Below are 27541 nucleotides of genomic sequence, written 5' to 3' on the forward strand. Positions count from 1 at the left end.
AAATAAATATAATAGAATGGCTGAATGTAACAAAGTTGGTTCAAATGAAACAGAAATAAAAAGCAGAGTGGAGGAAACATTTAAAAAAACACAAATGATAGTCAGTACTGTGGAATAGAGATTGAAGCCCTCACTGTAGCCTAAATGACTTGGGCTCTATTAGTGCCTTGGATGTGCCTCTCCTTGGGGGAGGTCATGCATTTAGGAGCACTTCATATCTGATCTCCTGTAGAGGCCAGGCACTCAACAGGGAAAGATACATTAGCAAGCCTATTGCACGTTCATCCCTCTACAGTATAAGTGATAGGGGAGGGGTTGGGGATTTAGGGCATGATAAAAAAAGTCCTCCTTTTCAGCAATATGTTGCTGCCACAAAGTGCCTCAATCTCCACAATGGCCCCAAACATGGGTCAGAGAAAGTGTGAGGGAGGCTTGGTGGATTTCGGAGATCATTTAAATGATATTCCCCCTGGAGTAGATGATGGAGCAAAAATGCTTAAAAAGCAGAAATGGTAGAAAAATAATTAAGGTAACAATTAAAAAAAGTTATCATGAACCATTAAAATAGTAGTTATTAAAAATATAGAATGAACTACATAAATGAAAATAGCAATACATATGAAAAGATGGTGATCATAATGGGAACAGAAGAAAACTACATAAATACTAAATAACAGATGCAAGGTCTGAGTAGATGTCTTTCCTCCTCCGAGGTAAGGACCACCTATGGATCTATAAATAAAAATGTCCCTGTATAGAAATGCTTTTCTTCACGTCTGGGTAAACATCTTCCTGTGATGCTGCCAAGGTCAGAAATGCAAGATATGTCATTAGGCTCTAATATCTTAATTTTGACCTTTTATGGAACCCTAGATATGTAACCACCATTAGAGTAATGGCATGTTAGTACAGCATCATAGGTAGCACCTCAGACACAGACTGAATCAGATTGTTAAAGAGTTTATGAGTTACGAATGCATGGATGCCCTTTGTGATTTGAACTGTAGTCGATCTGGCAAACGTGGCATCCTCCTCCTCATTAAATAAAGGAGTTGTCTAGGGTCTGTTGTGTCCCTGTTGATTATATGTGCACATTGAAAAGAAGAATTACTGCATTGTCTTCCATCTCAGAGAATGCCAACTATTTAATCTGACACTAACCTTGCTTTCTTTGAAGGGTTTTCCAGGAATTAATAATATGCAACTCTTCAGTCAAATAATCTGTGATTGTTTGTCACAAATCAGCATACTATATGTGCCCCATTGTAATTACACTTGCTGTGCATACTATTTGAATGTGTTATGCTTTGTCATACAGAAAATATGAACAATAATTGCATTACTCTTTGCTAGGTTATATTATTAGTAGTAGTAGTATTGTTGTTGTTTTTACTATTATGAACAATAACATGGGACAAACAAACAGATTAAAATAGAAAACTGAAAATGTAGAGAAAGTGAAGTTATGCTTCTAGGACTATCTAAGAAGATATTGACAGACATTATTTATGGGCGATGAAGAGAAGAATGAAATATTTTTTTCTTCAATGGAGTCAGGAATGGGACAAAGGATTGCGCAGATTCTGCAGATAAATACAGATGAACAGAAATACCAATGGATTAAATATAAATATGGAAATAAATATGGTACAATTATAATGAAACGTGTCATTGAAATAACCTAGCAAGATTTTTCACCAAAATAAAATATATGTGATCATTGTTTTTAATAAAATGTTAACAGCTTAAAGTACCAGATGAAAGGAAAACTGTAATAAATTATTTAATAAGGATCAACACACACCCTCGATATACCCCAATTTCAACAACACAGAACTTAGTACTAAAAATTAATAACTGTAAAGGCATATGTATTTTAGAACTATATATGCCATCAGGAGGTAATACCAGCTGAATATATCCTATGCTGAATATCTTATAACATACATCTAGAAACCATAATATTTGGTGATCTTAACATAGATTGGCAGCTTAACAATACAGCTACCCCTAACGATACAATAAATCTCCATAACTTCAACCAACTGTAAATGGCATGTGAACATGCAGCCAAGGATCTAATAAACAACACAAGAGGTTCGGGTAGTATAATGAAGTGAGTCCAACAAATGAGTAGCAAGTCCAATGAAAACAACAGATCCAAAGATAAATACTCAACCAGTTATTTGTACTTTAATAAAATTCATTTTACTTATTACACTTCTGCTTCATATTCTTGTTCTACTATTGCACAAGTATTGAGGTTTACCCAGGGGTTTATGTGTAAGGTTATTTGATCCTTAGACTGTGTACTACCAGTGTTCATCTTTGGACCTGTTGTTTCCATAATTTCACCCAGCTTATCAATATCAATACAACTACAAGATTCAATAAAACTAAAAATAGACAGTCTACATTTGACTGGATTCTTTCCTCCTATACACATAATATAAGCTTACCTGATCCAATCAGTGAACATTTCCCCACCTTGGCTGTAAGACAACTAAACAATACAGAAAATCAAGTCTTCTACAAACAAGTACACAGTCTCACAAAATTCAATGAACAGGATTTCAACAATAGCCTAAGACACTGTGATTGGTCATTTCTAAAGACTCTAACTTTTGACAAAGCAATATCTAATTTCAGCATAACATTTCCTAATATACTGAATTAGAATGCACCATGTCATACAAAAAGCATTAAATCAAATCCAGCCTCATGACTAACTAAAGAAACCAAACAATGCATCGCCCTAAGAGAGAAAACATGGACAGACTGGTTTAAAACAAAACAGAGAGTGTCTAACTAAATGTCAGATGCCATATAAACCTTACCAAACAAAAGATTAAATCAGATAGAAGCAGAAAACAAAAAGAGGAACCAGCCAACCATCAACCGATATAAGTTTAATATAAAAAATAAGTGCACTTGTCTGACAATACTAAGGACTTCATCAGATCTGATTAACTTGGTACAGGAGATGCATGAAAACAAATTAAAATTGTCATAACTGTGACTGTCTTAATAAGAATGATTAGGGGTTCCCATCTATTACAAAAATATAAAAACATTTCTGCATAATCATGCTTCTTAAGATTAAATTTAGTAATTAAAATCAGATTATCTTCAGTATATACATTATTAGAAATGTTCACAGATTGTCACCGTGATTTTAAGAGAACCTCTCTCAGTGGAGATTTTTAATACCTATTAATATGCTCAGAAAAACAAACATTCAACACAAAAAAGTTTAAAAGCAAATGAGAAGTTTTAAACAACTGTACTTATAAAAATTGGCAGCACATATATGGATAATAAAATACCCAACAGGCAGAATTTGTGCTATCACAAGAAAAGGTATAAATGTTTATGCATGTGTTACTGAATTAGATAATAATAACACATTGGCCCTGATTAAAAAGACTTGCTCTCATAAGTGACTACTTACAATGAGAGCAGGCTGAGAACAGGTGCTTTGGAATCTGGTCCCCATAGTAAGCTTGTTTATAGATAGGCTTTACACTGTCACTTACACTGACAGCAAGTCTTTCCGAATCAAGGCAGACTTACACTGGGTGTAACTCTTTTGGAATCTGACCTATTATTTAAAAAAGCTACAATACAGATATAATATATACACATAAATAAAACATATACCTGAAACAAAATGAAAATGTATTCATCTACAACATCCAAGCAAAAATGTGTACATTTGGTGTAACAACTTCTCAAGATGCCAATATTCAAAATAAATTGAATATTTTAAGTATATGCTAATAATCACATTGAAATGAACAAGACAAGTAAAAAAGAAAGGTTTCCGCAATTAGTAATCATAGTTAATAAATATTCAATAAATGGAAAACAAAATACTTAAGAAATTAAATATCATGTTTAATAAATTAAGGAATGCTACTTTCAAAAAAAGACAAGGTAGCAAACATTTGCTAGTCAATAATGCAAATAAATAGTCATGTAATACAATAAAACTAGAAAAACCCATATGTCTGCAATATATGTATATATAAAATACTGTATGTCTGCAATACACACACACACATGCGCGCACACACACACACGCACACACACACACACACACATATATATATATATATATATATTGATCTCTTTAAATTAGTTGAACATTACTTTTGTTGACGTATAATGTTGAATCAAATTGATTGACATTATGCATGTCGACACACTACTACGTGTGCACTGAAAATTAATCAAAAAGAAAGAAAGCATTTTAGTAGTGGGAGCAGACACCACTGCACCGCCACATCCCCTGCTAATTATACATTCTGACTCTGAGATTGTGCAACCCTGCAGAAAATGGTATATTCCTCTACCCATGGATTTTCGATCTTACACGCCTGTTAACCATCTGTTTAGTCAACCAAATTGTGTTGATTAAACAAATGTTGACCAAAGTATTGTTGTATTGTTCAACAAAGTTCCCCAGAGCCATATCTATATTTGTATATATGTTTATATATGTGTGTGTATGTGTGTGGGTATATATATAAATATATGTAAACCTATATATATATATATATATATATATATATATATATATATACATTTACATATATACATATATATATATATATATATATATATATATATATATATATATATATATATATATATATATATATATATATATGGGAGCCCTTCGTTTGTTCAAACTTTCAAATGTTCGAAACTCATATGGCTGACACCATATGATCGACCATTTGAAAGGCCAACAAATGATAGTGGAGATCCCGCTACAGTGTGGGACTGGGTGATTCCCATTTCCTGCACTGTAGTGCAATCTCAGAGTGAGAATATTCAAGTAGCGGGGTGCAGGGGGGCTTGCCCCCCTGCATAACACAGTTTTACTGTGCTTACAGGTAGGTAAATGGTGCTATTTCAGGATGTTGGACTTTCGGGCTTTTCCCGGTTAGAGGCCAACACAGCGGATCATCTGTCTGCTCATGATATATACATACATATATATATATATATATATATATATATACATATATATATATATATATATATATATATATATATACATATATATAGACACACACACACACACACACACACACACATATACATATCAATTACAATAAAGTATCCTACAATTTAGCTAATTATCTTTAAGAAGGATAAAATTCATAAATAAACATTTACGCTAGTTACCAGAGAAGTCACAAGTTATCAGATTTTAAGGAAAATCTGACATCTCCGTTTTTTCAGTCATTGAAAGAACAACTTGGATCTCTAAGAACTAATGTTATTAATGCTACAAAATAAAATGAATTCTAGAAACCAAGGCCATATCAAATATATTATTTAAAAGTGTTAAGCAATATATATAAACTCAAATAATATCTATTCAAAAGAATCATCATATTAATAATTACTACACATGGGCAAATCCTGGATCTTTTAGTACTGTATGTCTTAATGATGCCTGCATGAAGAATATAATGTAAAACACCTGTTGCAGTACAGCAGAGACAGAAAAACAAAGCCAGCAAAAATCAGCATGCATGCTTATTAGTTAAAAGTTGAGCGCTTCCATTCCACTATTCACAGAACTTCATCAGAACTAACATATTAACATGACCTTTACAAATTCAGAGAAAATTGAAACTGAGGCGTTTGAAAAGCAACCTTACCTTTGGGCAACATATTGACTTGGTCTCCTGCTTCTCTAATGTGGCTTTTACTGTGGGTCCAAACAGCATGGCTCCATTAAATAGGGAATTCATTAAATCAACCTTAATATTTTTGGAAAATTAACTTAGGCAGGGCCAGACAGAATGACAGACAGTATCATGCCTGGCAGCCTGGCTGAACCATCTAAAATGCTGTGGTGCAAGGCATGTGGTCTAGTTAGCCACCAAGCCAAGAGGTGACAGCTGTCACTGCAATTTGGTTAGCAGGTGACAGTCTAGCAGCCCTTCTAGAGCACAAGCCTCAACATGTGTACAGTTAGGCTTAATGCTGTTAGGGAAAAAATGAATAGCCAGTTGAAACATTTAGTTAACTAGGGGAGTGAGATGTGGAAAATGAAGACCTTATAAAAGTTGCATTCTTACTTGGAAGTGGTATATTGTGGCCATTTTGATTTCATCATGATTAGCTTTAATATTTCCTCAACCTTTGAGGCATCAGGTAGAAGAGCAGGAGTGTCCACCTCATGGTCATCATCTGTGTCTGGTGTGGGGGACTCAACATGATACTTGGGCTCAGAAAAAAAGGAAGCAATGCTTTCAGCATGCAGTAGGACTGGGGATCTCTCCAAGGGAGTTACCCCTTCAACATGCTTGTATTTAAGAGGAGAATGTTATACCTTCACTACATCCTGAGCAGAAACAGGTCTAGCAGAAACAGAAACCTCAGCAGACTTTTGCTTAGTAACAGGATGCAAAGAATATTTCTCAGTATCTAACATTCTCATAAAGTGTTCTGAGGATTAAGGCTTGGAGGTGAAAGGAGTAACCTGAGATAAGGACTCTGCAGGAGGGGTAGCCTGTGGATTTTCCAACTCCAAATGGTTCTTTCTGTTGTTTAAGGAGCAGGGTTTGAAGGTGGTGCAAATCTGGTACTCCTCAGAAAAAATTTCTTCATACACACTCTTGATGCACTTGGCATGTTTACTCTGGCAGGAGATTTTGGCCTCACATATACATTTCTGAAAGATCTGGATGTCCTGCTTCTTTTCCATCCTAAACAGTGTGTACAGTCTCTACACTCAAAACTGAAAAACAGTAAAGTTACACAAAATGGTGTTTAGAACAGAGAGAGGGAAGGTAGCCTAGCTGCACTTTATCATAAAATAAAGTACAGAAACCTCACCCCAGTCAAAAAAAGGAATGAACTTAATTGAAAGTCAGTCAAGTAGTGTTTTCAAGCCTGAATACAGATCGAAATACCACTGCCAAGAATATCTGAAAATACTACCATTAACCTGGGACTGTCTCTTGCTGTGACCTGGCCTAATGCAGGTAAATAAATCTGGAAATGGATCTTTAGAGGTGACCAAAAGGACTTGCATGAGAAACTCTCAAACTATGGAAACTGACTGGCCAGAAAACAGACTCACATATACCAAGTCTGAGATGGCAGTTTCTCAGAATATTCCCTTGTCTCCACGGTATGATGATGTGGGAGCTGTTATATATACATTCAGGTAGTGTAAGAAGCTTGCCCTTCTCATTGGGCATTGGAGGCTGCAGGGGGGCCTTGTCCCCTATAAAAACAAGTTTAAAGGACAAGAGCAATGTTTGATAGTCACTCTTCTCCTGCATGCTGTCTTTTTTTCATTGTGTTGGCATTCAGCATTACTAGTGCTGACATTTCACCTACAGGGAGCCATCTTTAGATATACAGTATTATGGGCATGAGGGGGCTAAAGCAGCCAAAAAGTTTTAGATGCTGAGCTAAGACTTGATGGTCTTTATCTTACAAGTGACAGAGATAAAACTTCCAATGGTGACAGAAATAAAACTCCCAATGACAAATCATACTTTCTCTTTTCTGACAGCCAGGGATATAGATATAACCTAATGCTTTCACATCTCTTGCAAAAACAACAATTACAAATAAAACATTTTTTTCTTGTTATGTAGGTATACAGAGAGTATTTCTATACCCTCTACAATATTAGAAAGAACCTACTAAGATAATAATCTATTAAAGGATATAAAGTTGTAATATAATATAAGCACAGATTGGATGGATGATTGTCCTAGCCTCAGATGTGCACAACAATGCATACATAAATCTGATTGTGACAGCATATCCTTAAGTGACCTATTCAAGAAATCCCCTAGACATGTCACCTATTAGGTAGCGTAACAACTCTAATTACCCTTTGTGAAACATGTTACACTTTTTTAAAAATGTGCAGTCTCTAAATAACGTACTATCACTGAAAACTCACGAGTGCGAATTTCAAAAATAATGCAAGAGAATTGTAGCCTATTAACCTATCACTTTGCACTGTGAAATGAGTTATTTTTAAAGCCACACTAATCTTGAGATAAGTAACCCATCAAATACAGCTAATACTTCTTCCCCAGCAATGTCTTCTGAATTTGCCAGGCTGTGTCATTCAATGACACTGGTTACTGTTCCCAGCACACACTGTAGTTCAGAAAGAGATTTTGGTTTAAAAAATAATTCTTTCCAAACTGACAAAAGGGTAATCTTTAAAAAAAAACACTTTAACATAAGCCACATTGGTTTCAGCACCAGACATCTAAAAGCACTATTTTACTCAGATGAGTTCTCATAACACTAACCGGCATTGTATTACTAATCTGTAATGGCATAAACTTAACATAACCATCTTCATTTTTTACCAACAAATCTGATGTTCTGTTAATAACTATACTTCATATGAGATGTTAAGCATTAACCAAATAAAGAATACTCAGGGAAACACCACTCAGGGCTATCTTGTTCATCCAGAAAACCATACAGTGTAAAAAATTATAGCAAGATGCTTATCGGAACAGAACAATGAAACCCTCTTGTCTGCATATCAGACTCCCAGAAACAGACTTAGGCAAGCAGTTAATAACATATGTAGCTGTCTGCAATTGGTGCTCCAGACTGTATTCTTAAAGCAGCCATCACCATCCCATCCCAGGAAGAAATAATGCCAACATCAATCAGAATTCATTCATTCATTCATTCATTCATTCATTCATTCATTCATTCATTTTCAAACACTTCTTTGTCATTCAGTGTACTAGGAAGGCAGAGGCCTCTTCTGACGGGAGGCATGTGGAAGGCATGGAAGCACCGATTGAAGCTAAACATATTGCTCTTTGTTTTGATTATCTCCACTAAAACTGTCACAGCCAAAATTCAAAATGAAATCTACAGTTTAATTTCATCTGTTTTAAAGTCTTATCAAAAAAGCTCCTCCTGGGCGCTAAATATATATTGGTTGAGATTCAGAAACATGAGCTATGCTATATACACGTGCAGAAAAAAAGGCTAGTTCCTTATTTGCAGACAAATTAATAAAATGACAGAAACCAGGCTGATGATGTGTGACACAGATATACATATGTGTGTGTATGTATGTGTATATAAATATATATATATATATATATATATATATATATATATATATATATATATATAGATATAGATATATATAGATATGTATATAGTGGATATAAAAAGTGTACACATCCCTGTAAAAAATGCCAGGTTTCTGTGATATAAAAATGAGACCACAGTAAATCATTTCAAAACTTTTCCCACCTTTAATGTGACCTATAACCTGTACAATTCAATTGAGAAACAAATAAATCTGTTAATCTGTTAGGGGAAATAATATAAAAAATGAAAACATACAATAAGCTGGTTGCATAAGTGTGCACTCCCTTAAACTAATACTTTGTTGAAGCAACTTTTGTGGATGTGCTGATGATTATGTTTGCAATGTCAGAATGTAAACCTCTGGAAATTCACGTGCACCAGGAAGATTTGAATCAGAGCAAGTGAACAAAATGTGAGCAATAGCAACAGGGAGCTAAAAACACTAAATCAGAAATACAGGCAGATGATATACCAGATTAAAAATGGAGACTGAGGAATGGATTCAAGATAAAACACTACGTCAAGCAAAACAGACAAAAATAAAAGATGGCTAAACTTAGAGTGCTCTATGGAACAATGTGGTAACAGGTAATATGCAGATAATGGCTTACTTTGGGACAGAAAGAATTTCTTAAACTGATACAAATGTTTTTGTAGCATCATGTAGGAATGGACTGAGATTAAAATATTTATGAGGGATGTACAAAAAATCTAGACAAAGCTTTTGTAATAGGAGAAGTAATCATTAAACTGTGTGGCTTTTGTTTCAGTGTCACTCAGCTACATGCACTTATACTACTTCCTAGTGAAAATTATTAAATTAGTTTCAAGTTTTTAAGCTTTCTAAGTTTTTGAAAAAGTGAAAGCACATGGAAAGACAGTAAAGTGGTATCTTATTTTCAAGTTTTTCCATTTCTCAACTGTTAATGAAAAGAACAATACAAAAAAATGAAGGAGCTGGTATGAATACCCTGAGGATCTGTCCATACAAGCACTGTACAGTTTTATTCTGAATCTATGATGAATGAGTTTAGGATCTTGTAATAAGGTAGGCAGGTGACATTTTTATTTATTTTTTTATGTGTGTATTTAATGTTTGATAATTAGGTGAGGATCCTGTCCTAGGACCCTTCTCAGTCACACCCTAGGCCACATGGCAAAGACTACAGAAAGCATTGCACGTAATGTTAATTTATATTCATAGTTATGCACAAATATTTATCTAGACTTTGTATGAAACAGCAGCAATACAAACAAATAAAGTGAACAGTTTCTTACAGTAATATTTGGCTAATAATGTTTAAAGTGGCATTTGTGACTTAGCCACTCTGTGAATGAAAAACATCTTTCCCAAAATTACTTGGAAACATTTGCATAAGCAGGCAGAAGAAAAAATTTCCATATACAGCTATTTCAAGTTGTGTTTCCAGTCATCATATAATGCTACTTGGTGTTTAACTATATATACAACATGTTACAATATACACAAATTATTGATGCAAACATTAAAGAGCGAAGGACCAAGGATGGATCCTTGAGGAATACCTGTGGTAATGGGTAAGTATGGTGAGATAGAACCTTGCCATTTTATTGATTGCTTGCCCATTAGACAGACAGCTGGTGAACCTTTAGAGAGAGAGCAGTGATAGTCTAAGGATAGAAAGTTAAGTATGTGAGACCTTATCAAAAGTCTTTGAAAGGTAAAGGAATAGTGAAGAAACAACTTTGCTGGAGTCTCAAGTTTTATTTAATGTAGCAACGAAAAATAATAGGGCACATGTTATGCTGTTGACTGTCAAAAGACATGCTGAGTGCTGATTAGTAATGTATTTTGTGAAAGAAGGTTAAAAGGCTGTTTATGTACACATTTTCTAGAAGTTTTGAAAGATGGAATAAAATAGCTAAGGACAAAAGTTAGAAATTTCAGTTGAATTACCTCCTTTATGCAATGGAATAATATGTAACCTTCTCCATACATTTGGTAGGTAAGATTCAGAAGTAGATCTATTGATACTAATTGGGTAGGCTATGGCCACTGCAGTTATCCTGGGAGAGGTTATCTGTGGATGTAGAGCAGGGGTTTGAGTTTAAGTAGAAGTTTTTTATAAGGGTAGTCAGCATGGATTGAATGGTAAAGGAGGGTGGATCATTGGGTTTAATATGAGAGGAATCAGATATGAAAATTAGAGAGAGAAAAGTCATGTATGTATTGAAAACTAAGTGTGTTGGTAGTAGAGCTGGGGGAATGGAGTTTTTGTTAGAAGAGAATGATATTTATGAGGAATTTGTTTTTTAAGTTGGCTATATATTCAATAAAATAAGTGCTGAACTTGCTAGCTGTTTAAAGAGAGGGGTTGATCTAGTTTACATTTAGATACATTTGTTCTCCTGTGACTTGAAAGGTTGTGCCCCATAGGACTTTAACTGTAGTGCTTCTTCTGAGACTGGTCTTTGTGTTGCCCCTAAAAACACCACAGTTTTTTTTTTTAAGTTGATAGTTAATCTGTTGATTGTCAGCTAATTCCACTTCAAATTTGTGAAAAAAAGGAGAGAATAAACAGTGCTAAAAATACTTGGTGACTGTTTCGAAGAAATCGACCAAGTTCAAAAGGCATGATCTTCCCTTGACGAAGCCAAACTGGGTCGGGTCCAATGTCTGCAAGTCCCCTATATCTTTGTTTATGAGCTCCATTATGATCCTCTCCATAGCTTTGCAGACTAGACTTGTTAAGCTTATGGGGCGGTAATTACCAGGGTCCATAGAGGCACCGCCTTTGTGGAGTGGGACCACAGTTGCCGTACGCCACTCCTTGGGCACGTATCCTGTGGTAAGGCTGAGATTAAACAGCTGCCTTATGTGCAGGTTTAATTCCTCATTTAGCTTGTGTAGCACACAGCCGGGGACACCATCTGGTCCCATTGATGCTGTGTTTTAGCTTTAGAGAGCAGCTTTCACCTGCACATTTGAGATGTCTGGGAGGCTACACTCCGCTGGGATAGTTATCTCTCCTTTAGGGGAGGAGAGGGGGGGTGAAGTTTGCACTGAACCTGTCTGCCAGTATGTTGGCAATGTCTGTGGGTTCAGTGATTTTTGTATCATTTTGGACTAATTCTGAGCATATCTGGGAGTTTCCACCCAGGTTCCTATCATAGCTGAAAAAGGCCTTATGATTGTCCTTTGAATACATGGCAATTTTTCTCTCAAAATTGGCCTTAGTTGATTTTATGAGTGCTCGTATTTTTTTACTAATAATGATCAGGGGTGACTTCCCTTTTATGGATTTTGTTCTATCATGTAATAGCTTTCTCCTCTTATTGTAAAGTTTGTTAATGGCCGGGGTCCACCAGACTGGACGTTTGCCCTTTGTGGAAAGAGTCTTGGTTTTATTTGGGATTGCCTGATCCATGCAGTCCTGGAGGTGTTCATAGAAGGCCTTTGTAAGGGCTTCCACAGCTTGGGTTGTGGTTTCCACTGGCTCAGGGGCCTTGAAGGATACCACACCAGTCTTGAGTAGTGTGAAGTTTGCTTTAGAGAAGTTCTTCACTGTGGTCTTTTTTGTTTGGGGTGGGGGCGGGATGTGGATTTCCAGTGAGATTAGTTTATGATCAGATCTCACCAATGAGGGATATACTTCCGGTGTGGAGCATTTTGTCCCCATGTTTGTGATAATGAGATCTAGTATATTTTCTCCTCTCATGGGAACAGTGACTAGCTGTTCCATGGCATTTGAATTTATGAACTCCAGGAACCGTTGGGCTAGAAAGTTAGGGCTTGAGTAATGTTCCCAGTCTATATTCGGGTAGTTGAAGTCACCCAATATGATGTATAGCCTCCTTTCCCCATGCTCAGAGTCACTGGTCAAATCTGGTCAAATCTAACCATCATACAGTAATGTTTATTCCAGGTGTGAGACCTGAGTCATTGTGAAACACTTCCATCTTCAGAGACTATTCTAAGACAAATCTCCTCCAGCTAACTGATGACCTGACAAATTCAGACACCTTCCTCACATACATGACCCTGCTTCATGCATTGCATTTTTCACGGATATATTTTTATACCTATCTCCAAGCTAATATTGTGACCTTGATCCCCATAAGACATTAATATAGTGTCCAGTTTAAGAATAAATCCATTCATTCACTAATTTATTTTAGTAGCCAGAAATGTTTAGTTAGGCATAGCCCAATTAAAATGGATGCTCATGGAAAAATCTCCAACAATTTCTAAAATGACTGATTATTTCTAATAATATCAATAACATTGGTATCAATAACAACAGTGGTAATATGTCACATATGAAACCTAAATGCATTTTTAAAAATAGCATGTACGTTTGAATGAACAGTTTAAAAAATGGTTATAAGCTAAGAAATATATACAGCAATACTAACAACAAGTAGTCAGTAGTAAACTATAATTTCAACTGCATCAGGATCACAGTTAATACATGCAATACAACATGACATATATAATCATAGGTATGTGTATATGAATTATAAATGCACACAAATATATATATATATATATATATATATATATATATATATATATATATAGTACAGTTTAGTAAAGCAAAATCACAAACCTTATCAGTGACATCCAGCGCCATAACTTTAACCAGGTTCTGACGCTTGGCTAATTGCGTCTTGATCCATCTTTCAAGCTGCACGTTGCATTTCATGAAGCAGACATAGCACCCATATCCGGATAATAACAAAATACTCTCCCACCATGCAATAAAGTTGTCCAAAAAGAACACGATCAGCATGACCAAGTCTAATATGTAAAATGAAACATCTCTAAACAGAGGCCACCAGGTTAGGTTTAGGATTTCTCTTGAGAAAAGGGCACACATGCCAATAACGAATAAAATGTTAAATACTGCAGAGCCAACGATTGTGCCGATTCCAACGTTACTGTGAGAAATGAAAACCCCAATTAAAGAAGTGAAAAGTTCTGGCGCCGAACCTCCTGCCGCCATAAAGGTAGCGCCAGCCACATCGTCGGATATTTGCAGTTTGTCCGTGATTACGCCCAAAGAAGGGACAAAATATTCATCACAAACTATAGCCAGAGCAACAAATACATACACCATGCCAAAAATGTGTAAAACCACCCAACCCCGCCTCCGCTGCTCGATTGTAAACAAATCCTCTGGATATTCCCCTTTATTGCGGTGCGCACTAGGACCTTGGGCAGAGTTAAGATCTGTGGCATTAGTGTTATTTACTGGCTGGAGAGCTGGTGGTACGACTGGTTTAGTAGGTGGCACCGTTGGACTTGGGTCCACAATAATACAATGCCTTATATTAGGTTTAGCTGTCATTTTTCCTTTTGGGTCTTGTTCTGTTGAGTTGCTGTCAACGGTGCTCTCATTAAGTTGTCTAGTACTTAAGTGAAACACAACGCCCTGGCTGTGGTCAGCCCCTGCTGCTGTCCGAGGTGCTGTCCAAGGTTCTGAAACCATCCACTTACCATGGAGCTGATACGCGGTGCAAACAAGCAGAGCACAAGCAACAAACAAAACACGATTCCACTGCAGCCTTCTTCGTCTAGAGTACATTTTTGTTTGGGGAAATATTCCCTAGAGCAACGGTCTATACTGTCCCCCGTTTGGTTGGGGTTTGGTCTCTCAAAGCACAAGCATAGCCCAGACCCATAGCTCACATTTTCAAAAAACAGGGTGAATGACATGCTGTGGCATACTCCATCCCGATTCACATCCGTCAGATGGACATCATCTCTGAAAATAAAAAGTGTCGCTGTCTGGTTTACTGAAGTAGGTAAGTTAAATATTTGCATGCGCAAGCATATGCAAAATTTTACTTATAACATATTAATAGCAAATACCCTTTGAATCAAGACAGCTTATGAAGTCAATAAAAGCTATATTTACCAGAATTTGACGCCGGTAATAAGTACAATATTTTTACATCTGTAAACAGCCCAACCATAGTTCATTTTGTGAAGCACGAAGGATGTTACATTGAGAGATAAAGATCAGCTATTAAATTAACAGATCAAAAGGGTTTCCGCACCCGAGTCATATTTACTGAACAGACAGTCGCTCGTTTCTATAGTTACACCAGTGTCATTTTTAGTTTAATAAGATTCGTGAATCTACATTGGTTGAGCAGACATCTACAGAAAAAAAAATGAAGGTAACCTGAAAGCAATGAAGAAAATATAACTGGAATAATACTCTACATTCAAACTGTCAAAGCATTTAAGCGTTGGATTTAATATAATAAAGCTTGTAAGCTATATGGCTTACCAAGTCTCAAACCAACAGTGCTAAAGTTGAGCACATAAAGATAAACTATTTTTTGGATCTACGTCTTAGTTTAAGGGGCTTCAACGAAAACTTAAGAGTACGGTGAATTGTTCCTTATAAGTTGAAGCTCCACCCATAATCATAGCACTAAAAAGTCTGTGTATATAATCTAATTTGTTACTCACCCTAGATGCGTAGCACACAGGTAAATGATGGGTTCGGGTACACCAGCTACGCTCTTTCTACTCTGTCAGAGGAAGCTTCTAGCTATCCATTTGTGTTAAGGAAGGCTTCCTAGGTTTCCGTTTGCTTTTGGCAGCTGAGTAGACTGATAAGGACACGCAGGTTAGCTACACAAAGCATAGGATTCTCAGGATCAGTTTAATACCGAAGGCTTTAAAGAGGATTCAGTTGCATTACGTGTCCTTCCATTATCTCTAAAACAAATATTCTGTACTTCCTTGCCCAACACTTACAAGAGTACATTGTATTAGAAGTGCTATATCCCCACTCTGTCTTTAAATCAGATGATTAAAGGCAAACGCTAGCATTTCCAAACAACTGATGGAAATGTTTTAAACATCGTGCTGCCTTTCATTGATACGATTAGAATGAAATGCCTCGTCTAATTTAAAATAATATATTCTGTCATTTTAACTATGTTTTCTGTATATATATATATATATATATATGTGTGTGTGTGTGTGTGTGTGTGTGTGTGTGTGTGTGTGTGTATATATATATGTAGTCAAGCATGCTTTTTCTTTTCAGCTATATGAGGTTGTCACTCCAAAATTAAATCTTCTGGTTATACACCTGTAAATCGTTGTTCGTTGTATGTATATTTGCCCTTTTATAAAGGGTGTAGAGTATTACCTTTCATAATCCACAGAGTGATCTGTTACAAATGTGTCCTTCAAGGACATATTATGTATTAAAACATAATAAGGAAACGTAAACCCAAAAGAAAAGGAGCGTAAATGTTAGTAACATTTAACAGGGGTCATATTCATTACTCAGACGTTTCTTTCTTGTTAATTCTACGAAATTATATCAATGACCCACCTCCCTAGCGTTATAAGAGCAATGTATATTAAATAAACTTCAGTATTATTTATATAGAGACTAAACCTTATTCATTTTATTTGGCTTTCTGGTTAAAACCTAACAGAAAACAGGAATAGTCTTCTTGAAAAAAATAAGTTAAAAACTGTCTATCCTAGAAAAACGGCATTAGAAAAAAATCTCAAGTCATTTATTTTACTGTATTAAATATTGCAAATATACAACACTTGTAGCTATAGATCCATGATGCAATAATTTTTAAATAACCATCTGTGAAGCCAGACATTCTAGACTTACTGGGTTGACTCCCTCACACAGTCACTGTCTATACATAAATTCAGCAGAACATTCTGTCTGTGTGTGTTTTCTTAATCTCCTCCGGGTGGGGGGAGGTCATTTAACTTTATTCAGGCTTTTGTCATTCTATTTAGCTATCATTTTAAGGATGTAAGCCATTACTTGGCAAGTCATATAAAATATCCACATGTGCTTGGAAACAGAAAATATAAATTAAAACGAAATGAATCCAAAAGGCTACTAGCAGAATCACAAAGACGCTGGAGATGTGAATAAATTCCACACTTTTAATGAAGGTTTAGCACTTTCATCTAGTACAACTAGACTTCATCAGAACTGCAATTAAATAAAATAACACCATTTAAATAGTAATAAGTACATATCAACACCAATGAGATACACGTATTTAATCCCAGCCCATTTCCTATGTCATCACTTCCTCAGAAAAGGGAACTGGTTTGAAAAAATATATACATGCACAACGCAATGAAAACCCCTTAAAAACATTAAAACTTAAAAAATTAAAGAATTAAAAACTTGAAAATACCCTCCAGTACATGAAACCAAATATTTTATAAATAACATGGAAATTGAATTGTTGTAGTAAACATTATTGAAAATATACAAATGAATACATATTTTGCACCATTAAAATTAATATGTATACCTATTATTAATAAAAAACTGGAATAGAACAATTCCCATCCCTATCAAACACATATCCTAGCTTCTAGGATGGGCTTGATAGATATGCTGTCATTAATGCCAGGCTTTACTGTGGCATTTAAAGTTATTTGCCACTTTACCTCTCTCTCACTTAATAATACCTTCAGGTTTCCACCCCTAGGATTAAGATATAATACATCTAGTATAGCAAATCTGAAGGTTTGGCATCCTGGACTATCCCTAACATGTCTATATACAGCATTATTGACATCACCCTTTCTAATAGCATACAAATGGTTGTATATCCTATTTTTCAAATGCCGACCAGTTTTTCCTACATAAAATGCTGGACAGTTATCACATAATGCGAAATAAATGACATTCTTGGTTTGACAATTTCCTTTCATAAAATAAATCCTATTCTTACTCTGATTTTTAACTTGTATGGTAGGTTCTTCCAGAATAGCAAAACAATAATGGCAGCTCCCACATTTTACAGTTCCTGTCCTTTTATGATGATTATGTGCACCTCTTGTATATAATTTGTTTTTCAAATTCTGTCCAATCTTATTTACAGATTTAGGGTGTTTACCTACATGCTCATATATCACCGAGTCACTTTTTAACATACTCCAATTCTGGAAAATAACATTTTTAACTGCAGATGTATGTGTATTGTAGGGTACAACAAAAGCCCTATTAAATTCTTTACTTGTATGAGCAGGGTCTGTGTGTATTTCATTCAATGTTCCATGCCCTAATAGGGGTTTATATGTCTTCCCCCATTCATTTGAAACATACATAACCACATCATCCACCATCTTACTAGGATATCCTCTGTCTTTAAACATAGTACCTATGAATTTCATTTGTCGTACCATGTCCGAATAATCCGAGGTCATGCGGGCCGCCATGATACACTGTCCTTTAACTATATTTTTCTTCAAATGGTAAGGATGACAACTGCTGTACTGCAAATATGAATTGCTAAACGTGTCCTTTCTAAAAATCTGAGATTTGAAACCACAGGGGATATGCGTAATGAGTGTGTCTAAATAAGGAAGCTCCCTTGTAATGATATTATATGTAAATCGCAGAAATGTGCTAGTTGTATGCAAATAATTAACAAATTCCTGCACATTTTCCACATTGCCATCCCAAATCATAAAGATGTCATCCAAAAATCTAAAGTAACCCTTAATATGCTGCATCCATACACTCTTGAATACAAATTCATTCTCCCAATCTAAAATAACTAGATTAGCATATATAGGAGCACTGGCGGCACCCATCACCACTCCCTTGTTCTGTATGTAATACTCTCCCTCAAAATAAATGAAGTTGTAATCTAATACAATACTCATAAATTCACTAATGAGTTGAATCTTTTCCCAGTTTAGCTGTGTATAGTTCCTTATACAATTTACAAACCTCTTCATACCTTCCTCTCTAGGGATACAAGAAAATAAATTCACCACATCAATAGTGACTAAAACCAACTCATTCTTCCACAAGGATGGTATTAATCTACTGAGAAAATCCCAAGAATCTTTTATAATATGTGCAACATTCTGATAAATAGGTTTTAACCAATTATCCACAACTTTTCCAAAAGGGAAGGTTTTTGACTTACTACCCGATATAATGGGTCTGTATGGGGGGTGCATTATATCCTTATGGATTTTTGGAATACCCATAATAGTGGCCAACGTAGGATGCTCTACTTTCAAGAAACTGTACAAGTTGTTATCAATTCTATCTTCTATTAATAATTCCTCCAATAAAGCAGCAATACGTTGATAGGCTGTATTAAACTCTTTGATAGATGAAACTTTGTATGTAACAGTATCTTGTAGAATGTTATGAATGGCATTTAGATAGTCATTTGTATCCACAATAACCACACCCCCTCCTTTATCGGGTTGTAAGATTTTTATATCCTTATTAGCGTTTAAGTCACGTAATACATCTTGTTCTTGTTTACTAAAATTAAATCTTACTCCAGACCGTTTTTGTCTGTCAAGTTCATACAATTCATCTATGACCACTTTTTCAAAGCTGGCCAATAAAGGATGTAAAGGAGGGTTGAATGTGCTGTTTTTTCTCAACTGCCCTTCCTGTCTCTTAATATTTGTATCCTTGAGGTAAATGCCTAAATTTAGCTTCCGAACAAATAGCTTAAATTCTACTATGCTATCCACAACATTAAATTTTTGGTTCGGAACGAATTTTATTTCTTTTCCAAACAAATCAAAATGAACATCTTGTATCTCTAAGGATGTATAATTATAAATATAAAAGTTTCCCCTTCCATATTGTATTGCATTGTACTTAACAATGTCAGAATGGTCCGAAAGGGTTACCTTTGATTCCTGTTGTATCTGTGTTGTGTGTGATAAGGAGTCCACCGTCCCCCTTTTTTCTTCCCTACATGTTCCCATTCTGTTTCTTCGCCTAAAAAAGTTTGTAAATCTCCATTTGAACCCCACCCATCCCTCTCAGAAAATATGCGTTTTCTAAACGGAGCTTGTTTAGTTTCATTTACCTTTTCCCAATGATAAACTTTACCTTCCTTATATTGCTGCATATCCCTCCGTAACTTTGCACATTTCCTGTTAAAAATCTTATTATTATTGTTTTTAACATATTGGTATTGTTTGTCATACAATTCATGCCACTCATCAAACAATAAATCTTGTGTGATACGAACATTCAAATCATCAACTTCTTTCATAAGCTTACACACTTTACCATCATTACATTTAAGAATAAATTTCATAAAGGTAATGCCAAAGTTATCAAACATTTCATTACATTCCTGTAAAACTTCACTAGACATGTCTACCCCCATAGGTTTTTTAAAAAACCTAAGCCCCATGGACACAATTCGTAAAGATATGCATTGATTTAAATATGCATTTTCAGTTTGTATACTTTTAATAACATTTAGTTTTTTACCAAATAAATGAATCATATCCTTGAGCGTTCCATCATTAAATCCACTATTATTCACATTATTTACTGCATTATTATTTCGAAAGTCAAAATCATGAACTTCAGAAAGAAATGTCTCTAGGCCACAGCGTTTATATTCAGTCCCACCCCTCCAGGGTTTATCAGATATTAAAACGCAATTGGATATAGAAACACAATTAGTTTTTGAAGCAGTACCTTTAATGCCATTGTGAGCAACAACAGAATATGTACGCTTCGGTACCGTTCTTTTAGGTATTGCCCCCAATGTACTTCTCCTATCCTCCGTATGGTTACCGTTGTCCAGTGTTTCAATACTGCCCTGTTCTTGTTGGTCGGTAACAATACAATGAGAGGTCCCAAGATTATGATTCGAAGCACCACCAAAGTCTCCTTGCTCATGCAAAGTATCTGGCAACACTTCATTGACTGAGAGATTACGTAGATGGGCGGAAAATATAAATTGTTTCAAAAGTTCCTTGACATAAAAAAATTCTAAGCTTAGGTATTTTTAATCCAGTTTCATGCAGTATTTTTAAAACAAATAAATAAATAAATAGACAAACAAACACATCACATGGACCTTTCAATCTATCCGGGTAAGTATAAAAATACATGGGATCTGCACACTTCATAGCTCTTTAATTCCCAGTCCTACCTAACAACATGATATTTATCATGTGTATAAAAGATGGATAGCAAATGTTACATGCAACTTCACAGAAAAAAAATTGAAATATCCAAGATGCTTTTGTAGTGACTTGCCTACAGTAAAACAAAACAAGAATACTAACTTGCAACTTCTTAAAGACATTAATTTTCACATAATTTAATTCCCCATTTCACCTTACTTCATAAAACAATGATTATAAACATATGTCCAGTCACAATAAGTAAGAAACCTTTGTGGTAGTTATTATTAGTAGTATTTTTTAACATTCCCCTGATGTTGAGGTTAGATGTGATAATCAAAAATGTATTATATTGTCTGCTTGAATATATATGTGCCTTTATGTAATGTGCAGAACCAAAATATCACAGTTAATGGAAGATGCTACTGAATTTTGAATGCAAATAAATAAATAGGTTCTGAGGTGGTCTGTAGGTATGCAGTCCAGCAGAACATTGAGGAGTCTAGCCCAGTTTTCCAGTTGCCTGAATACACTGCCTGGTTAAGAGACTTGCTCAAGGTCACACAGTTGGCAAATGAAGGTTAAGGGAATCAAATCGTGTACCACAGGAAGCAATGTGTTAACAGCTCCACTACTCTAACTTCCAGACTAAATAATAAATAAATAAATAATAATAAATAATGATCAATAAAAGACACATCTTAAAAACATTCCAGTTTCACAGTTTAGTGCCATACATCCACTTAAAAGGCTAATACTTTCATTAACAAAAAATGCCACTCGGGATTTATTTCTAATACTTCCCTGTTCATAGGTTTACAATTGAGAATGTCATAACACAAAAAGCCAGTGAAGAAGGTGACATAATACTCTAAATAGTGCGCTGTGATTTTAGTCACAAGAAAATCTTGGTTAAGTATTGAGATGGCCTGACTAGTGAAACAAGGATAAACAGGTAAGCTATGCAAAGCAGAGGAATAAAGTTTTGTTTGTGAAGTAGGTGATGAAGGATTTTGGGAGCATGTCATCAGCTTACCCATCCTGAGGAGAGAAAATTTTCTTGTTTTGTCAAATGATTATTCCTGGTGGAAGCAGAAAGAATATACCGGGGGGAAAAAAGGTTCATTCACATGCAAGGTGTGATTAAATAATGGATTTTTATAGCTGTAGTTAAATACGTGTGAAAAGCAAGCATACAGCAAATGGGCCTAGCATTGCAAGCTCTGCTTGGAAGATACTGTGAGGCAAAAGCAACAGATGGCTGACTGGGAATAGGAAAAGTGGGAAAAATGCTTACCTGCATGATGGCCAAACATAAGAGATGGGTACTTATGATCAGCAGGCATGATGATAAAAATAATTTAAAATAAGTATTTGTCAGTACTGAATGTTTGTGGGCACCAGATATGAACTGCAGCAGTACTAGTTAAAGATATGCAGCCAATAAAATAAATGAAAAGGTATGAGACACACAGTGAACAGAAAATAAGACACTAATCCCTCACTACATTCAAACCTCCCACCTTACATGAGGTCTTAAAATGTCAGAGAATATGTCTTTTTATCTTGATTATCATCTAAAACCTGCTTGGAAAAAAAAAGATAATGAAATTCTATCCCCAAACTATAATATACAAAGAGCAGGCAGACAAAATAAAAGGTCTGGTGGAGTCACACTTCTCTACATCTTACCCATTCATCACTAAATCTTTAACTATTTGGTAAGGCAGAAATTCTCAGAACTACCATCAAACTCAACCAAAACAAGACATTATCCATCATAGGTGCCTAATTGACATCCAGTAATAACCCCTTTATTCAAAACACTTCTTCTCCTGGGCCTCATCCAACATTCTCCAAGGAAAATTAATACTAGATGATTTTAACATTCTCTCTCTCTCTCTCTTTCTCTCTCGCCTCTGACTCACCTAACCAGTCAATAAATCTGTATGATCTTTCATAGCTAATTACCATTCAAACATGTTATAATAAGAACAATGTTAAGGGAACATTAATTGACTAGATTCGTACCTCTGTACCTCATAAAATCTTTACCTCGTGTACCCTCGCAGATACTCTAAGTGATCATCTGCCTACTATATACGTACACATTGATTTACAAAGTCCATTGATCATGTGAGGGAAACAGAAAAATGTAGATTTGGTAAAGCAGAATTGCAAACAGTTGCAAACCTTGTTGCTGGTTGTGAGATACTAATGGCAGAAGGACTGTATACTGAAAGGCATAATAATGTGGCAAGGCTGTGGCACTGGGGATTGTGCAAACATTATAATATTGAAGTAGCTGTGAAACACTGGAAACATGAGCCACAAAGCATCATAGAAAATTATGAAGTCCATATCACATGAAATCACCCATTACCAAGAGTTCAAAGGACAGATGAGAGAAAACCAGATATAGTGGTCCATAAAAAGAAGATAAAAGTAGCATTGATCATTGAAATCCCTACACCCAGTGACTACAGTGTCTTGTGTATAGAGACAGAAAGTCATAAAATATTAGAATTTGCAGGTAGAAACAAGAGCAATGTGGAAGAAAGATACACAGACAGTTCCAGTAGTAGTAGGAGCAGCAGGTCTTATAAAAAAGAATTTACAAACAGATATGTTACTGGGACATGTAACTCCATAGAAATTGCAGAAGGTGTCATTACTGGGCACAATGCGGATGCTGTGAAGAGCACTATGGGCTGACATCAAAGATTGAAACAATACTACTTTTATGAACTTTAATTACACTTTGACTTAGAAATGTGGTCCATTCCTATCATGGTATTAGAAACCCAAACGATTTGGAGAAATTAAATAAGAAAGTGTAAAGACTTCTCATCTTCTCTTTGTCGATTATTTAAAACTGATGTATAGCTCATCAGATGACAAACTGAAAGCACAACTGCAAGTAGTCAAAACTTTTTCAGATAATATAAGAATGTCATTTGGCCTTGATAAATGTGCAAAGGCAACCTTTAAAGCAGGAAAACTGCAGCACCAACAAAAAATCAGTTTGGGACAAGAATGTGATATAGAAGAATTTGTGCAAGAGGGAATGTTTAAATATTTGGGAATTGATGATGAATCAACAATAAAACATGAATAAATGCAAATAAAACTTAGTAAGGAATTTTTTAGAAGACTTAAATTAATTCTGAAAACAGCATTGACGTCTAGGAACAAAATTTAAGCTATAAACCAATTTGCTCTTCCTATACTAACTTACAGTTTTGGAGTGATCGACTGGCCCCAAAAGAAAAATGTTTCATGCTCACCAAATGATTTATAAAAATAAGTGCATACCAAGATTATATATTCCCCATTCCAAAGGAGGCATGGGCCTCCTTGAAATTGATTACATGTATAAATCTGCAATCATGGGACTGCATACATATCTGCTGACCTCACAAGACCCAAATGTAGTGAACGTTTTGAAACATGAGGAGAATAAATCTAACATGACTTTCCTGCTTAGTTTAGTAGAAGCATATCGGCGTCAAGCAGGAATGGAAATCAAACCAGAAGTAGATAAAAAACAGGCAACAACTGAATATGCCAAAAAACAAAAGAAAGAATATAAGGTTAAGGATTGGATGAGAAGGCAAGAAATGTGGAAAATGCATAAATATAGTTGCAAGTACAGAAAACTTCTGGAAGAACCTCATGTTGATCAAGATCGAATGCAGGAATGGTTAAGGGGAGGTGAATTCAAACCAAAACATGAAAGGCTAATACTGGTGGCCCAAGATACTGGGCTACCTACATGCTGGTTTACAAAGTCCATTGAACATGTGGGAGAAACAGACAAATGTAGGTTTTGTAAAACAGAATTGGAAACAGCTGCACACCTTGTTTCTGGCTGTGGCATATTAATGGCAGAAGGACTGTATACTAAAAGGCATAGTCATGTGGCAAGGCTGTTGCACTGGAGATTGTGCAAACATTATGGTATTGAAGTGGCTGAAAAACACTGGAAATGAGCCACAAAGCACACTGGGCACATCACAGGTGCTGTGAGAGCACTTCTGGCTGACATCAAAGATTGAAACAATACTAATTTCATGAACTTTAATTGCACTTTGACTTAGGAACTGGGTCCATTCCCATCATGGTATAAGAAACCCAAAAGACTTGGAGACATTAAAAGAGTAAGAAAGCAAACTAATAGTCAAAAGCTGCCAATTTCAGCATAGCATGTGACCTCACACATTTCAACAAAGACCCCTTTATCTCCTACCTAAAAACTATATAACTGAAATACTTTAAAATACTTTCCACTAGATGATACAGTATTTATTTTTAATTCTGTTTTCATGAACATCCTGAATGAACTTGTTCCACAAAGAAAAAAGTGAGTTATGGCCAAACCTCCCTAGTCATCTCAAAATACAAAATACCTTATGAGACTTGGAGATATTGCTTGAAATACATAGCTATCCAATATAATACTGATGAAATTCAGACATCTCAGAAACCAAACCAAAAATTCAAATTAAGTTAGATAAAAAAGTATACTATACTGACCTGCAACATAAAAACTGCAAAAATCCCAAAACATTCTTGTCCTCTGTAAACCAAATGCTCAGTCCTGGCTGCACCACTAAAAACTATATTCTACACAATACTAATAACAACTCTAACAACTTTGCTGAACCTTCAGTCTCATTTCTAAAAGTCAGTCTCATCAGTACCGCCAAATTCCCATAATGCCAACAACCAGACAACAGCACCGCCTACCATCCCTTTTCATAACCTCTTCTTGCAATCACGCCTCACTACCTACATAAAAAAAACTATTACTCAAATTGAAATCCACCACCTTAGCCCACAACAACCTACCTGGTGAATACCTTAAGATGGCTGCAGAAGTAATAGACTACCCTATCTCAATTCTAATAAATCACTCCATCAGTGAAGCATATGCCCCTACCCTCTGGAAAAAAAAGCCACATTCTTCCCTCCACAAAGGAGGGGATTCAACTGAACTCTCAAACTGCATGCCCATTGCCATCATGTCCCCCTCTCAAAAATACTTGAGAAAAATATCTAGTACCAACTCTTACATTACATCACACAAAATAACTTCCTTTCTTCATCTCAGCATGGCTTCCACCCCACCACAGTATCTCTACCTCTTTACTTAGCTTCACAAATACAGTAAACACAAATAAGAATAAAAGAAACCTGGTGTCTGCCCTTGCATTTGACTTATCCAAGGCCTTTGATATGATCTCTCATTCTGTTCTCCTACACAAACTCTATAACCTAGGACATGACACCACTGCTATATCATGATTCTGTAGCTACTTCCAAAATAGAGCTCAAGCAATCAAGTGGTAAAATGACATCTTATTATAACTCGCCATCCCAGTTAGTGTACCACAAGGGTCATCTTGGGACTCATTCTCTTTAACATCTTCATCAATGACCTACATAAATCCTGTAAAACTGCATTCCTAGTACAGTATGCAGATGACTCCACAGTTATATGTATCACAAAAACATCAGCAAACTGCAAGAATTTACCCAGGAGTCCTGCTACTCTATAGAAACCCATCTGACTTCTGTCCAGCTATTCCCAAACCCAAATATATCCAAATGAGTCATATTAACTCTCAAGCAGCTTACACTCAACAAAACCTCCTACTCAGTTATCTTTCCCAGCAAAAAAATGAACTTGATACACATACTAAATTACTAGGCGTCTTTATAGATAAGAATATACAATTTGACCCACAGATATCTAAAATCAAGTGAAAAAAATGCACCAGAAACTACATTCTTTCAATACAGCCAAACCTTTCTTCACAGACACTACAAGAAAACACATTGCCACTTACTTCCTCTTACCTACTCTAATGTGTTCTGAGCCCATCTTTAACAACATCAAGGTGACCTTGCTAAAAAACATAAGCTAAGCTACTACAAAATAGCATGAGTAGCTGAGCCTTCCAAACGGAGCCTACCACTGTACCATTGTAAGGGAATTACAGCAGCTGGAATTTCTACATTATCTAATCTACTCACAAATTCCTCAAATTCACTACATTATGTATAAATCTATCTATTGTTCATCTATCTCTGACCTCATACAGATATATAATCCTCCCAAGCAACCATATTCATTGGACAAATACCTATTACATGTATCAAAACCGAACAGTTTGGCTGGCAAATCACTACTCTCCCACAACCTTGGTAAATTCTGGAATTCTATTCCACTGGTAATATAACAAGAACACCCCCTATTATCATTTAAAACTCAACTTACATCCTACGCACTTAGTTTCTTGTTCTGTACATGTGATATTTCTGGATAATCTCCATCAGCTCTACTCCAAACCTTAACTCTCACCACTGATTTATCTAACTATCCATAATACAACTACTTCTTCACAATCTCTGACTATCCAGTGCCCATGTCCACTATTATTTCTATCTCCCATAGACACTTCTCTTACCTGGATCTCCGTAATACTCCTTCATAATCTGTAG

General features: G+C 35.6%; 1 protein-coding gene across 2 annotated transcripts in view; it reads right to left on the reverse strand.

Moving 5' to 3' along the window:
* LOC122807057 (sodium/potassium/calcium exchanger 1-like) overlaps positions 1-15866 on the reverse strand; it is a 673329-nt gene extending 657463 nt beyond the window's left edge. Inside the window, exons 1-2 of one of the 2 annotated variants that reach the window (XM_044077982.1) lie at positions 15587-15866; positions 13713-14870 (exon numbers count right to left, since the gene is read on the reverse strand). In XM_044077982.1, coding sequence (XP_043933917.1) covers positions 13713-14690 — 978 coding nt within the window. In that variant the 5' untranslated portion in view covers positions 14691-14870; positions 15587-15866. Of the gene's footprint in view, positions 1-13712; positions 14871-15023; positions 15145-15586 lie in introns of those variants that run through there. The other variant, XM_044077981.1, reaches the window with a different exon arrangement.
* Positions 15867-27541: the final 11675 nt, after the last annotated feature.

The sequence above is a fragment of the Protopterus annectens genome, chromosome 7.part0 (genome assembly GCF_019279795.1).
Source record: "Protopterus annectens isolate FY-2018-M chromosome 7.part0, PAN1.0, whole genome shotgun sequence".
Taxonomy (NCBI): Eukaryota; Metazoa; Chordata; order Ceratodontiformes; family Protopteridae; genus Protopterus; species Protopterus annectens.